The 12,315-nt window shown below is 45.1% G+C and overlaps 4 protein-coding genes across 8 annotated transcripts in view; 3 read left to right on the forward strand and 1 right to left on the reverse strand.

The window, feature by feature from the left end:
• The first annotated feature begins 79 nt into the window (after window positions 1-79).
• LOC108070151 (ATP-binding cassette sub-family F member 1) lies at window positions 80-3,195 on the forward strand. The gene is made up of 3 exons (XM_017160514.3): window positions 80-237; window positions 295-1,344; window positions 1,398-3,195. Exons 2-3 carry the CDS (start codon window positions 297-299, stop codon window positions 3,014-3,016), a joined length of 2,667 nt encoding a protein of 888 aa, XP_017016003.2. The 5' UTR covers window positions 80-237; window positions 295-296; the 3' UTR covers window positions 3,017-3,195.
• A 637-nt stretch (window positions 3,196-3,832) lies between these two features.
• Window positions 3,833-4,458, reverse strand: RPA3 (Replication protein A3). Its single transcript, XM_017160458.3, has 2 exons — window positions 4,139-4,458; window positions 3,833-4,070 (listed from the first exon to the last, which is right to left on the reverse strand). The coding sequence occupies exons 1-2, from the start codon at window positions 4,373-4,375 to the stop codon at window positions 3,969-3,971; spliced, it is 339 nt and encodes a 112-aa protein (XP_017015947.1). The 5' UTR covers window positions 4,376-4,458; the 3' UTR covers window positions 3,833-3,968.
• Window positions 4,459-4,814: 356 nt separating this feature from the next.
• Window positions 4,815-10,439, forward strand: Met (Methoprene-tolerant). Of its 2 annotated transcripts, XM_017160500.3 has the most exons (3): window positions 4,816-5,376; window positions 5,439-6,840; window positions 7,193-10,439. In XM_017160500.3, exons 2-3 carry the CDS (start codon window positions 5,563-5,565, stop codon window positions 8,045-8,047), a joined length of 2,133 nt encoding a protein of 710 aa, XP_017015989.2. In that variant the 5' UTR covers window positions 4,816-5,376; window positions 5,439-5,562; the 3' UTR covers window positions 8,048-10,439. The 2 variants fall into 2 exon arrangements, with proteins under 2 accessions (XP_017015988.2, XP_017015989.2); XM_017160499.3 differs by having other exon boundaries at window positions 4,815-6,840.
• A 741-nt stretch (window positions 10,440-11,180) lies between these two features.
• Ptp10D (Protein tyrosine phosphatase 10D) overlaps window positions 11,181-12,315 on the forward strand; it is a 46,565-nt gene continuing 45,430 nt past the window's right edge. For 3 of the 4 annotated variants that reach the window (XM_044395510.2, XM_044395506.2, XM_017160479.3), the window contains exon 1: window positions 11,181-11,505. The gene's annotated coding sequence lies outside the window, so the exon portion shown is untranslated. The remainder of the gene's footprint in view (window positions 11,506-12,315) is intronic. The other variant, XM_017160481.3, reaches the window with a different exon arrangement.

The raw sequence follows: 12,315 nt of genomic DNA on the forward strand, positions 1-12,315 counted from the left end.
TTACTGATCAAACAAATGCCTCGATTAGATTTCAGTGAAATTAGTGAACGATAGTTGTCATAGAAGTTCCAGCTATCGATAGCCCGGAAACATCGCGTGCTTTCAATCATCCCTGGCGACACAACTGGTTGTACGTATGTATGTAGACGTATGTGCCCTACATACCTACATATATAACATTGCCAGCTCTGCACGTGAAATTCCGAAGGCGGCGAAAGTAATCTGTGATCAAATCAAGTGAGTTATGGGCCTATATGTGCGATCCCTAAGCTAAAAGAACATCTTAATCCACAGAAATGTCCAAGGCCAAGGGTAAGAAGAAGGAGCGCTTCGACGACGACGAGGAGCAGCCGGAGAAAGTGCAGGAGAAGAAGCCGCCGACGAGCAAGAAGGGCGGTGGGAAGAAGGGCAGGCGCGGAGGGGGCGGCGACTCCAGTGACGAGGATGTGGCGCCCAAGAGTCGCGACAACGAGGATCTGGAGAGCATAGCCTCCTCGAACCAAAGCAAACAGCAGCAGCAGGCGGGCAAGAAGCAGGCGAAGAAGGGGAAGAAGGGCAGGAGAAACGACGACTGGAGCGAAGAGGAAGAGAAGCCAGCGAAGGAAGACAAGGAAGAGGAGGAGGAGGAGGAGGAGAAACCAGCAGTTAAAAAGCCACCGAAGAAAAACAAGAAGAACAAAAAGAAGAACGACGACTTCTCCGACGAAGAGGAAGCCAATCTGGATTTGGAGGAGCCGGAGGAGGATGAGGATGAGGTAGAGGTGGTGCCCGCCAAGCCCGCCTCCAAGAAGTCCAAGAAGAAGCAGCAGAAGAACAAGTTTGCCATGAGCGAGGATGAGGAAGAGGAGGAACTGGAAGATGAGATCCTGGAGGATGAGCCGCTGCCCACCAAGCCGGCGGCTAAGAAGTCCCAGAAGAAGCAGCAGAAGCAGAAGATCCCATCCAGCGAGGACGAAGAGGAGCCAGAGGATGAGCAGCCGGAAAAGGAAGTGGAGGAGCAGAAAATAGAGCAAGTGCTCAGCGAGAAGGTGGCGGCAGTGAGTCTCAAGGAAAAGACACCTGAACCGGAACCAGAAACCCAACCAGAACCCGAGGAGGAACCCAAGTCCGAGGACAGCAAGGAGGCCAAGGACAAGAAGCTCACCCACAAGGAGAAGAAGAAGCAAAAGAAGCAGCTGGAGTACGAGCGCCAAATGGAGCTGATGACCAAGAAGGGCGGCGCCGGTCACTCGGATTTGGACAACAACTTCACCATGTCGCAGGTGCAGAAGAGCGCCGGCCAACAGGCGGCACTGGAGCATGCGGTGGACATCAAAATTGAGAATTTCACCATCTCAGCGAAGGGTGAGTCACTCTCCTTCTATTCTATCCATATATTTAATTACTATTAATTACAGGCAACGATCTGTTTGTGAACGCCAACCTGCTGATTGCCCATGGACGCCGCTATGGCTTGGTGGGTCCCAATGGACACGGAAAGACGACCTTGCTCCGGCACATTGCCACCCGTGCCTTCGCCATACCGCCCAACATCGATGTGCTGCTCTGCGAACAGGAGGTGGTGGCCACCGACAAGACGGCCATCGATACGATTCTGGATGCGGATGTGCGGCGCACGGAGATGCTCAAGAAGGCGGATGATTTGGAGAAGCTGTTCGCTGCCGGCGATTTGAGTGTCCAGGAGGAGCTGAACGATGCGTTCACGGAGCTCAAGGCCATTGGAGCCTATTCCGCGGAAGCCAGAGCAAGGAGAATCCTTGCTGGTCTCGGTTTCAGCAAGGAAATGCAGGACAGACCCACCAACAAGTTCTCCGGCGGCTGGCGCATGCGTGTCTCCCTGGCCCGCGCCCTCTATCTCGAGCCCACGCTGCTCATGCTCGACGAGCCGACCAATCATCTGGATTTGAACGCAGTCATCTGGCTGGACAACTATCTGCAGGGCTGGAAGAAGACCCTGCTGATCGTGTCCCACGACCAGAGTTTCCTTGACAACGTGTGCAACGAGATAATACATTTAGATCAAAAGAAACTGCAGTACTACAAGGGCAACTACTCGATGTTCAAGAAGATGTACGTGCAGAAGCGTCGCGAGATGATCAAGGAGTACGAGAAGCAGGAGAAGCGGCTGCGCGAGCTGAAGGCCCACGGCCAGTCGAAGAAGGCGGCCGAGAAGAAGCAGAAGGAGTCGCTGACGCGCAAGCAGGAGAAGAACAAGTCCAAGCAGCAGAAGCAGGACGAGGACGAGGGTCCGCAGGAGCTGTTGGCGCGGCCCAAGGAGTATATCGTCAAGTTCCGCTTCCCGGAGCCCTCGCAACTCCAGCCGCCCATTCTGGGTGTGCACAATGTGACCTTTGCCTTTGCCGGTCAGAAGCCCCTCTTCATCAAGGCCGATTTCGGCATCGATCTAACCAGTCGCGTGGCAATTGTGGGGCCCAATGGCGTGGGCAAGTCCACGTTCCTCAAGCTGCTACTGGGCGAACTGGAGCCGCAGGAGGGGGAGCAGCGCAAGAACCATCGCCTGCATGTCGGTCGCTTCGATCAGCACTCCGGCGAGCATCTGACGGCCGAGGAATCGGCTGCCGAGTATCTGCAGCGTCTGTTCAACTTGCCGCACGAAAAGGCGCGCAAGGCGCTGGGCTCCTTTGGGCTGGTCAGCCATGCGCACACCATCAAGATGAAGGATCTGTCCGGCGGCCAGAAGGCTCGCGTCGCCCTCGCCGAGCTCTGCCTGAGTGCACCCGATGTTTTGATCCTGGACGAGCCCACTAATAATCTGGACATTGAGAGCATCGACGCCCTGGCGGAGGCCATTAACGAGTACGAGGGCGGCGTGATCATCGTCTCCCACGACGAGCGGCTCATTCGGGAGACAGGATGCACTTTGTACGTGATTGAGGATCAGTCGATCAACGAGATCGACGGCGAGTTCGACGACTACAGGAAGGAGGTGCTCGACTCGCTGGGCGAGGTGGTCAACAATCCCAGCGTGGTGGCCAATGCGGCGGTGCTGCAATAACAATGGAATTGGAATTGGAGTTCCGAGTCCACGCTACTGCTCATCATCTCGTCAGCCGGCCGGCGACATGTTAATTGTTCAACTGTTGAATGGTTTAGCCGCTAGTTAGCCTTTTTATACCAACATATATACAATAACAAATTGTGAAAGTAAACGTTGTTACACAGGAAGGGTGTAAATGGCTTTTGAAGTTGTGGGATTTTGAGGAACTAAGGGGTCATATTTCAGATGATAATATGCTTGATTGTGAAAATATTGAATACTTTGGTTATAAATACTTGGATTTTATTCAGTTTTCCAATTATAATATTATATTCTTGGGGAAGTAATAATAATATAAATAATCACCTCAAAAATCATTAATCGATCTAACTACTTGGATATTATTTAGTTTTCCAATTTTAATATTATATTTTTGGAAAGATACTTTTATAAAGTGGAAAGTTAAACTTTGGAAGTAATAATAATATAAATAATCATCTCAAAAATGATTAATCGAAATAAATACAAGGATATTACTTAGTTTTTCAATTATAATATTATATTTTGAAAAGGTACTTCATAAAGGTGAAAGATTAATTTGGGAAGTAATAATAATCAACTCAAAAATCATTAATCGAAATAAATACAAGGATATTATTTAGTTTTCCAATTATAATATATTATTTTTTAAAAGATATTTTTATAAAATGGAAAGTTGAACTTGCGAAGTAATAGTCACCTCAAAAATCATAAATAAACCCCCTTATAAATATAAAATACAATCTTAATGTAATACATTCTAAAAAACCCAATTATAAGTAGTAATTCAAAGTATTTTACCGAATATTTCAAGTTTATTTCAGCCCGCAGATGGGTTTTTCAAGTGCACTCCGCAAAAAAATGGATAAACTTAGATTAAGGTACAAATAATTCTTATTTCTAAATATAGGAATTAGGGGATGATGCACCCCTAGCCGCTGCGATAGAAGGCCTTCACATTGTTGATCAGGTGGCTCAAGCCATTGTAGCCATCCTTATCGAAATCGATGTTCTCGCCGCCGAATTCGATGACCTGGAAGAGTGGAGAACGGGGGATTAGGAATCAACCAGGTAGCTTCTTCTCAGAGCAAGTGCACCCACCTCCTTGGCCCTGATGGTGTCCGCGCCATGGGGCACTCCAATGACCTCCACCCAGGCTCCATCGGCGGCGCCCAGTTCGCCCGGCAGATTGATCTTCAGCTTATGGTTGTCCGTCGAGTTGGCCAGCAAAGTGGATCCCGCCACGCTCTCCACGCGAACCATGATGCTCACGGTCTGTCCGGAGAACTGCTTCAGCATTCCCCCGTTGATAATCGAGCGAGGATCAAAGGCGTCCATGATTTTCCAGTAGTTTTATCAGAAAAGTTTCGAGTTTCAGCAGAAAATGAAATGCCGTAAACAAGAAAGAGCGCCAATCAAGACAGCGATGACAGAATCGATATATCCTTAGCTTCTATCGATAGTATCGGAGAATATGATCAAACGTTTTTCAAAATGTATTTTTTTCACCGCAGTATTAATAGTTTAACTCTCATTAATTCAATATAATGTTGTAGCTGTTTGTTAATTAATTCTTGTTTAGCGTTATTTAAAAATGGTTATCTATCTATGGATTCTTTTAAATATGTTCTCAAATAATGCCCATCTAATTATATAGAATGATTTCATTTAATATATTTTTATTTATTTGCCCCAAATAGATCATAATATCGCCAAGGCATACACCAAAATCATCGATAACACGGAAGATGCGCCCCAGTGAGAACGTGCCCATTTGAGCACGACGGGCCGTTACATCGATGTATCGATAGTTTTTAGCCTGGCCAACCGAGCCAATGTTTATTGTTATAAAATAAATGTTAAAAATAAACAATTAATCACTTAATATAAACAAAAACCAGTGCAGGCATTGTAAAAACGCCCCCCGCCCCCGAAACTGACCTCATCGCAGGCAAACAACAAATAAATAGAGCAACAACAACGCCAACGGCAGCAGCAGCAGCAACAACAACAAGCAGGAGATTCAGATTCGCAACGCAATCAAAAAAGAAAAAACGGAAAAAAAGCTACAAGGCGAAACGCATAAATAAATAGGGAAACAAATAATAGTAATAATAATAATAAGACTAAAGCCAAGTGGAAAAGTACGAAAGCGAAAAGAGAAAACATATGTACGTTGCGTGAGAGTGACGTGTGAGTGTGTGTGTGCGGGCGAGCGAGAGAGAACGACCAAGGAGAGGGGCGAGAGGAGAGGCGAGCAAAAACAAAAACAACAGCACAGCATAAGCGAGACCTTGAAAACTTTAAAAGCAGCAGCAAAAACAACAAAATAAAATAAAGTAAAACCCAAAAAAAAAGCTGAAAAATATAATCGAACTAAATATTTTTATATAAAATTTAGAGAGGAGAGTAGCGGACACGGATACCCTGTTATGGAGAGTGACGATTTTCATTTACCGCAAGGCGCCAATTAAAGGGGAAAATCCATAGAGAAAAACCGAGAAACGAGCGAGGAAAATCGGAAAATGGCAGCAGCCGAAACGGGCAACACAAGCTCCACGGGATCGGGATCTGGTTCCGGATCTGGATCTGGATCCGGATCCTCTACAGATCCCGCCAACGGCAGGGAGGCCCGCAATCTTGCCGAGAAACAGCGGCGGGATAAGCTGAATGCCAGCATCCAGGAGCTGGCCACCATGGTGCCGCATGCGGCGGAGTCATCGCGCCGCCTGGACAAGACCGCCGTCCTCCGGTTCGCCACTCATGGCCTGCGACTCCAGTATGTCTTTGGCAAGTCGGCCTCCCGACGCCGCCGGAGACCCAGCTGCCTCAAGGGTGCCAGTTCCGGTCTCTCCTCCGCCGCCGCCGCCGCCGGAGATCTGGCCAATCCCAGCCTGCACCTCACGGACACCCTGATGCAGCTGCTGGACAGCTGCTTCCTCACCCTCACCTGCAGCGGCCAAATCGTCTTGGTCTCCTCCAGCGTGGAGCAGCTGCTGGGCCACTGCCAGTCCGATTTGTATGGCCAGAATCTGCTGCAGATCACCCATCCCGAGGATCAGGCCCTGCTGCGCCAGCAGCTGATACCCAGGGACATCGAGACGCTCTTCTACCAGCAGCAGCACCAGCAGCAGCAGCAGCAGCACTCCACCTCCACTTCGGCCTCCGCCTCGGGAAGTGACCTGGATGAGGAGGAAATGGAGACGGAGGAGCAGCATCTGGAGGAGCAGGAGCAGGACGACAACCCGTATGATAGACGCCCGCCCAGTCCGCGCAGCATTGCCCACTTGGCGGCCATCGACGAGCGGCTGCGCGCCGATCGCCGTTGCTTCACCGTCCGCCTGGCCAGGGCATCCACGCGGGCGGAGGCCACGCGCCACTACGAGCGCGTGAAGATCGATGGCTGCTTCCGGCGCAGCGACTCCTCGCTCACCGGCGGAGCGGCGGCCAACTATCCCATTGTCTCGCAGCTGATACGCCGCTCGAGAAACAACAATATGCTGGCCGCGGCGGCGGCGGTGGCAGCGGAGGCGGCGACAACGTCGGTGCCGCCCCAGCACGATGCCATCGCCCAGGCGGCGCTGCACGGGATCAGTGGCAATGACATTGTCCTGGTGGCCATGGCCCGCGTGCTGCGAGAGGAGCGGCCGCCCGAGGAGGCGGAGGGAGCGCTGGGGGGCCTAACCATCTACAGGCAGCCGGAGCCCTATCAGCTGGAGTATCACACGCGGCACCTAATCGACGGCAGCATCATCGACTGTGATCAGAGAATCGGTCTGGTGGCGGGCTACATGAAGGATGAGGTGGGTATATTGCATGAGAGAGATCTCGGAAACTACAAAAGCTAGAAGGTTGAGATTTTCCACACATATTCTTGGGCCTCCTACGCAGCGCAAGTTTATTTCAGCCGAGCGCCACGCCCCCTCTAACGCCCACAATCGCCCACTAACGATTTTTTAAAGATTTCCGAGAAGTATAAATGCAGTTTTGTTGTGTATATATATACCTTTCAAAATGTAGACGACATTTTTCAAATCGGACCATTCATTTAAAAGTTATACGCAATTAAAATCCATTTAGCTGAGTTACGATTATTAGTTTAGTTTAGTTTCACCTTCGCTCTTACCCTTATTAATCCTTTAAATTCCCTTTTAGGTGCGCAACCTCAGCCCCTTCTGCTTCATGCACCTGGACGACGTGCGCTGGGTTATCGTGGCCCTGCGGCAGATGTACGACTGCAACAGCGACTACGGCGAGAGCTGCTACCGCCTGCTGTCGCGGAACGGGCGCTTCATCTACCTGCACACCAAGGGCTTTCTGGAAATCGATCGCGGCAGCAACAAGGTGCACTCCTTTCTGTGCGTCAACACGCTGCTCGACGAGCAGGCCGGGCGGCAGAAGGTGCAGGAGATGAAGGAGAAGTTCTCGACCATCATCAAGGCCGAGATGCCCGCGCAGAGCAGCAGTCCCGATTTGCCCGCCTCCCAGGCGCCGCAGCAGCTGGAGAGGATTGTCCTCTATCTAATTGAGAACCTGCAGAAGAGCGTGGACTCGGGGGAGTCGGCGGTTGGCGGGCAGCCGATGGAAAGCCTAATGGACGATGGCTACAGCTCGCCGGCGAATACGTTGACCCTCGAGGAGCTGGCCCCGTCGCCCACGCCCACCTTGGCTTTGGTGCCGCCGGCTCCGTCGTCGGTGAAGAGCTCCATCTCCAAGTCGGTGAGTGTGGTGAATGTGACGGCGGCCAGGAAGTTTCAGCAGGATCGGGAGCAGGCGAAGGAGCGGCAGCACAGCTCCTCGCAGGGAGTGATCCGCCAGCTGAGCAGCTGCCTCAGCGAGATGGAGACCGCATCCTGCACTCTGTCGCCGGCCAGCAGCCTGAGTGCCGGCGAGGCGCCCGATACGCCCGATCCGCACAGCAATACGCCGCCTCCGCCGCCACAGCAGCCACAGCCGCTCCATGCGCGTCCCAGTGTCCTGCATCGTACCCTCACCAGCACGCTGCGATGACGGGCCGATGGCTCCTGGTTTGCCTTCTAATTGGGTGTGGAAATGGACGCCACTAGTAGCGCACATCAAGTCCAAGCCAAGTGAAAGCCCAAAATGTATCAGATACTTTCAAGGATTAGCAAAGAAAACCAGTGGTTTTTAAAGACTCCTTTTAGAAGAGGAACATGTTTTTAACAATTGGAAATTTTATTTCATTTCAAAACATTTATAAAAACAGAATTTTGTAATTTTCAAGGGACTTTCCATTAATTCAGGTTTCTTTTAAACGTGATCTAAATGCCTTCTTTATCATAACCAAGCAAAACTATTAGGTTTCCCAAATATTTATCTTTTTAGTGACTCCTTTTAGAAGAAGAACAATTGAAAATTTTATTTCATTTCAAAACACTTATGAAAACAGAATTTTGTAATTTTCAAGGGACTCTCCATTAATTCTGGTTTCAACTAAATTCTTTCCTTGTCATAACCAATCAAAACTATTAGGTTTCCCATATATATTAACATATCCCAACATGGTTTCATTATAGTTTTAAAAACACCCATGCTTATGTGAACAAAAAGCGAACTGAGGGCGCATTTATTTTGAGATTATGGCAGTTATAATAATCCGATCACGATAATCGTTACAGAAAAGAAAGGGAAAGATACATTTTGGGTGTAGTGGCTGAATTTACAAGTGATGTCGATCCGAAGTATAGGCTATATATATTGAACGCCGATCGGTGTGCGCTGCTAAATGCGTTCCATAATCAATAATCTTCGTTATGTAATTACGTTTAATTTGTAAATATTTCGTATGTGTGTGTGTGTTTGAGCACGAGTGCGTCTGTGTGCATGGGTGTGTATGAGAAATAGATCCGTGCTCTCAGCTTTGGTTTTAGTTGAAATTTAGGCCCCATTTCCCGATTTCCCAGTGGTCCGATCTCCGCCCAGCCCCCCGCACACCAGTGTAAAAAGAGTACAAAAAAAAAAACAAAAACAAAAAACAAACAATTATATATTTATTTTGCCCTAAGTCTAGAACACGCTAAAAACGACTCATTAATAGTTAAACGGATTTTGCAATCGATGGAAATTAAACGCTCGATTTTTGTTTTGCCATCTCACTCACCACAAACAGTCAAACTTCTCTAAATCGAACTTTAAATCTACAACTTCTTAATATTTTTTTTTAGTTAATCAAACTATAGTGAAAAAATTACTAATATTTTAGGCGTATTTTTAGGAAAACCATTTTTAACAAACTTAAAAACGTATCCACTATAAATTCCAAAAATTCCAACACCAATTATAAAAGCTATAATACAGAATCCTTTGGTAATTTAAAAGCTAGGGATGCCAAATCTCGAAAAAAAACTTATTTTAAAAGTATTTAGCCAATTATATACCCAATAATTTCGAAATTTAGTTAACATTTTCAAAGAATTCACTGTAAACGAATAATAACCAATTGTGTTCAGAAAACGATTATAAAATAATTTTTTAGATTTAACAAAATAACTTTAGAAAAATTTTTTATAATCGAGACGGCACTTATACAATTTTAAATGATTTAAGCACATTATTTCGAAACAAGTGGAGTAAAATATTTCCCGACATTAAATATTCAAATGATATTCGTTTTTCTAAGAAAAAAAATTTTTTTTTTATTAGAGAAGAGGCGATCCAGTTCGTCCTAGCGAAGTTTGACTGTACTTAGTTCAATACTCACAGTTGTTATCAAAGCCTTTGCCATCGTCCTTGGCGTTGCGGTCTTATCACCGGCGTATCGGAGGGAATATATGATTTTTTTTCGGGGAAGTGGTTCGTTCTAGTGGTAATTATGGGGCGGTGGGTGGTTTAGGGGACGAGTGGAGGGGCGGGGCGGGGCGGACGTTGGTGGGCGAAAGGAGGGGGGCTAACGTTTCGTTATTTTTTGTTTCATAGCGAAATTCTGCTAGCTATAATCTTATGCATATATATTATTAACTTTTCGTTTAGCTCAATTTTTTGTTTGTATTTTTAATTATTACTCGGTTTGTCTAGTGTGTAATTTAATTAAAAGTCTAATGCTAATTTCCCAGCGAATCGTTCAGTGTTTGTTCAAACGAGTTGTGCTCTTTAAACACTTTTGGTTTATCCCTTCATTTAATTTTTGTTTGTCTACCTTGCGTTGTTATTTGCCCAAAAAAAAAACAAAACAAATTAATGTTTTTTTTTAGTAATTTAGCTTTAAGTGTAATGTCAAATGTCAAGCGGTATAATCTACGTAAGAATAATAATGTGTAATGTCTTTTTTAGAACTTGCTAAACTCTAGCAATTAAAAAATAGCACGTAATTAACAATAATTAATTATAATAATCAGTGACAGTTCATGCAGATGAAACGTTAATAAATAATAAATTATAAAAATGTTTGTTTTTATTGCGGGTTTAAAAAATAAATGTGATTTACATTTGTTTTGGGTGAATCACATACAACAGCTTTGGCGCGCTTTCCCTCAATAAACAAATAAATGTAAGTTTAAAAAATAAAGTTCTGCCTTATAAATCATGTCGATTTGAAAGTTTCTCTATTATAAGAACATATTACAATATGGTGAAAGGGGCCTTTCCACAGAAAAATAATTAGTTTATTGACCGTAACAATGGCAATATTGATCCAAATATGGAATGTCATACCTTTCTGAACTCGTTATTTAATTTCCAATCGATTGGCATTTAAACCTGAACATTTTATTTTTTGGCCATTTTTCTTAAAAAATCATGATGTACCCCCTTACAAAAAAAATGAAAATTGGCGAAAATTTAATTTTTTCTAGATCACCCGGAAAGTAACATGGATTTATTTATTGTTTTGTTATCTGTTCAAAACAGTATGTGTTTTTGGTGTAGGACCATTTTTGAACAAATTATAGCAAAAAAACTGAAAGAAAAAATGCATATTTTTGTCAAAAACCGAATTCCCGATTTTCCAAAAAAAAAACAAAACAGTTTTTTCGATAAAACGATGTATTGATTTAAAAACGGATATTAGGAGGGTGTCCTCGCTAAGTTAGCCGATACACCCTCCTAACATATCAAAAATACAGATGTATCGATATTTCGATATCTTTGTCACGAACGGTCTATTTGCAAAGGTAAAAATGGTATTAAAAAGTGCATTTCTGGCCGACGGGTTTGTTGCTGGGTTTGGGGGTTCCAATTCGAATTCGGAACGGGCGAAGACGAGACAAAACGGTGCGCCCGCAAACGCTCGAAAACGCAAAATTTTGTCGGTGTCCGTTCCGCTTTTTCTGCGTCTGTGTCTCCGTCGCGTGTGCGTGCGCGCGTGTCTGTGTTCGTTTTTTGTTATTTTTTTTAAACCAACGACAACACATAATATTATTAAAATACACAAAAATTTCGGTGATTATATTTAAATGATTTTGTTTTGGTGGCGTTTTGAATGAGAAAAGCTGAGAGGCGCAGTGGAAAACGTAAGAAATGCTGAAATAAAGCTTAAAGTAAAAGCAGAAATTGAGAGTTTTTGTTTGTGTGTGCGTGCGTGTGTGCAACAATAACAAAAAGAGAGGTGGCCCGAAAGTTGAGGAGGGGAGGGGAGGGGTGATGGGGGCAGACAGGGAGCAACACCTACGCAACTTTTGTTGTTGTTGTTGTTATTCCTTTTTTGGCATGCCGTTGCTTTCTCTCTTCCACTCACAGCCTCATTTGAATTTTTGTTGTTGTGCGGCAAATTTCTCCACTTCCTGTTCTCTTTCGACTCCTTTTTTTGGGGGCTTTTGTTATTTGTTTCCAAAACAACCTCTTAAATAATCAATATAAATTGCGAAAAAATTTCCAGCCGCATTAAAGAAACTTGCCCTACATTCAACAATAAATAAGAAGTGAAGAAATACGTTAATAAAAACTTGTTTTGTTTTGTTTTTGTGTTTTATGTGCCGAGATCATAAAGCTCTCTCTCTCCCTCTCTCCCGCTCTCTTTCTCTCGCGCAGAAGATAAAAAAGATCAATCAATTCAAATCACTCTCTTCTCCTCTCTTTGCAACAAAGTTGAAGGTCTTTTTTGCATGGCAATGTTGCCAAGCGCCAGAAACAACAACAAATAGCAACAATAACAAGACATACACAGAACGAAATTAGGATAAATGTGAATAATAATAAAGCAATTAATAAAAAGAACAATTGGATATTCAAAAGAAAGGTTAAGAATCATTTAAAAAAAAGATACCATAACTTAGGATAAAAAGTATCCTTAAACATTTTAAATAAACCAGCCAAATAGCCCC

This window comes from Drosophila takahashii, chromosome X (genome assembly GCF_030179915.1).
Source record: "Drosophila takahashii strain IR98-3 E-12201 chromosome X, DtakHiC1v2, whole genome shotgun sequence".
In the NCBI taxonomy this organism is placed as follows: domain Eukaryota; kingdom Metazoa; phylum Arthropoda; class Insecta; order Diptera; family Drosophilidae; genus Drosophila; species Drosophila takahashii.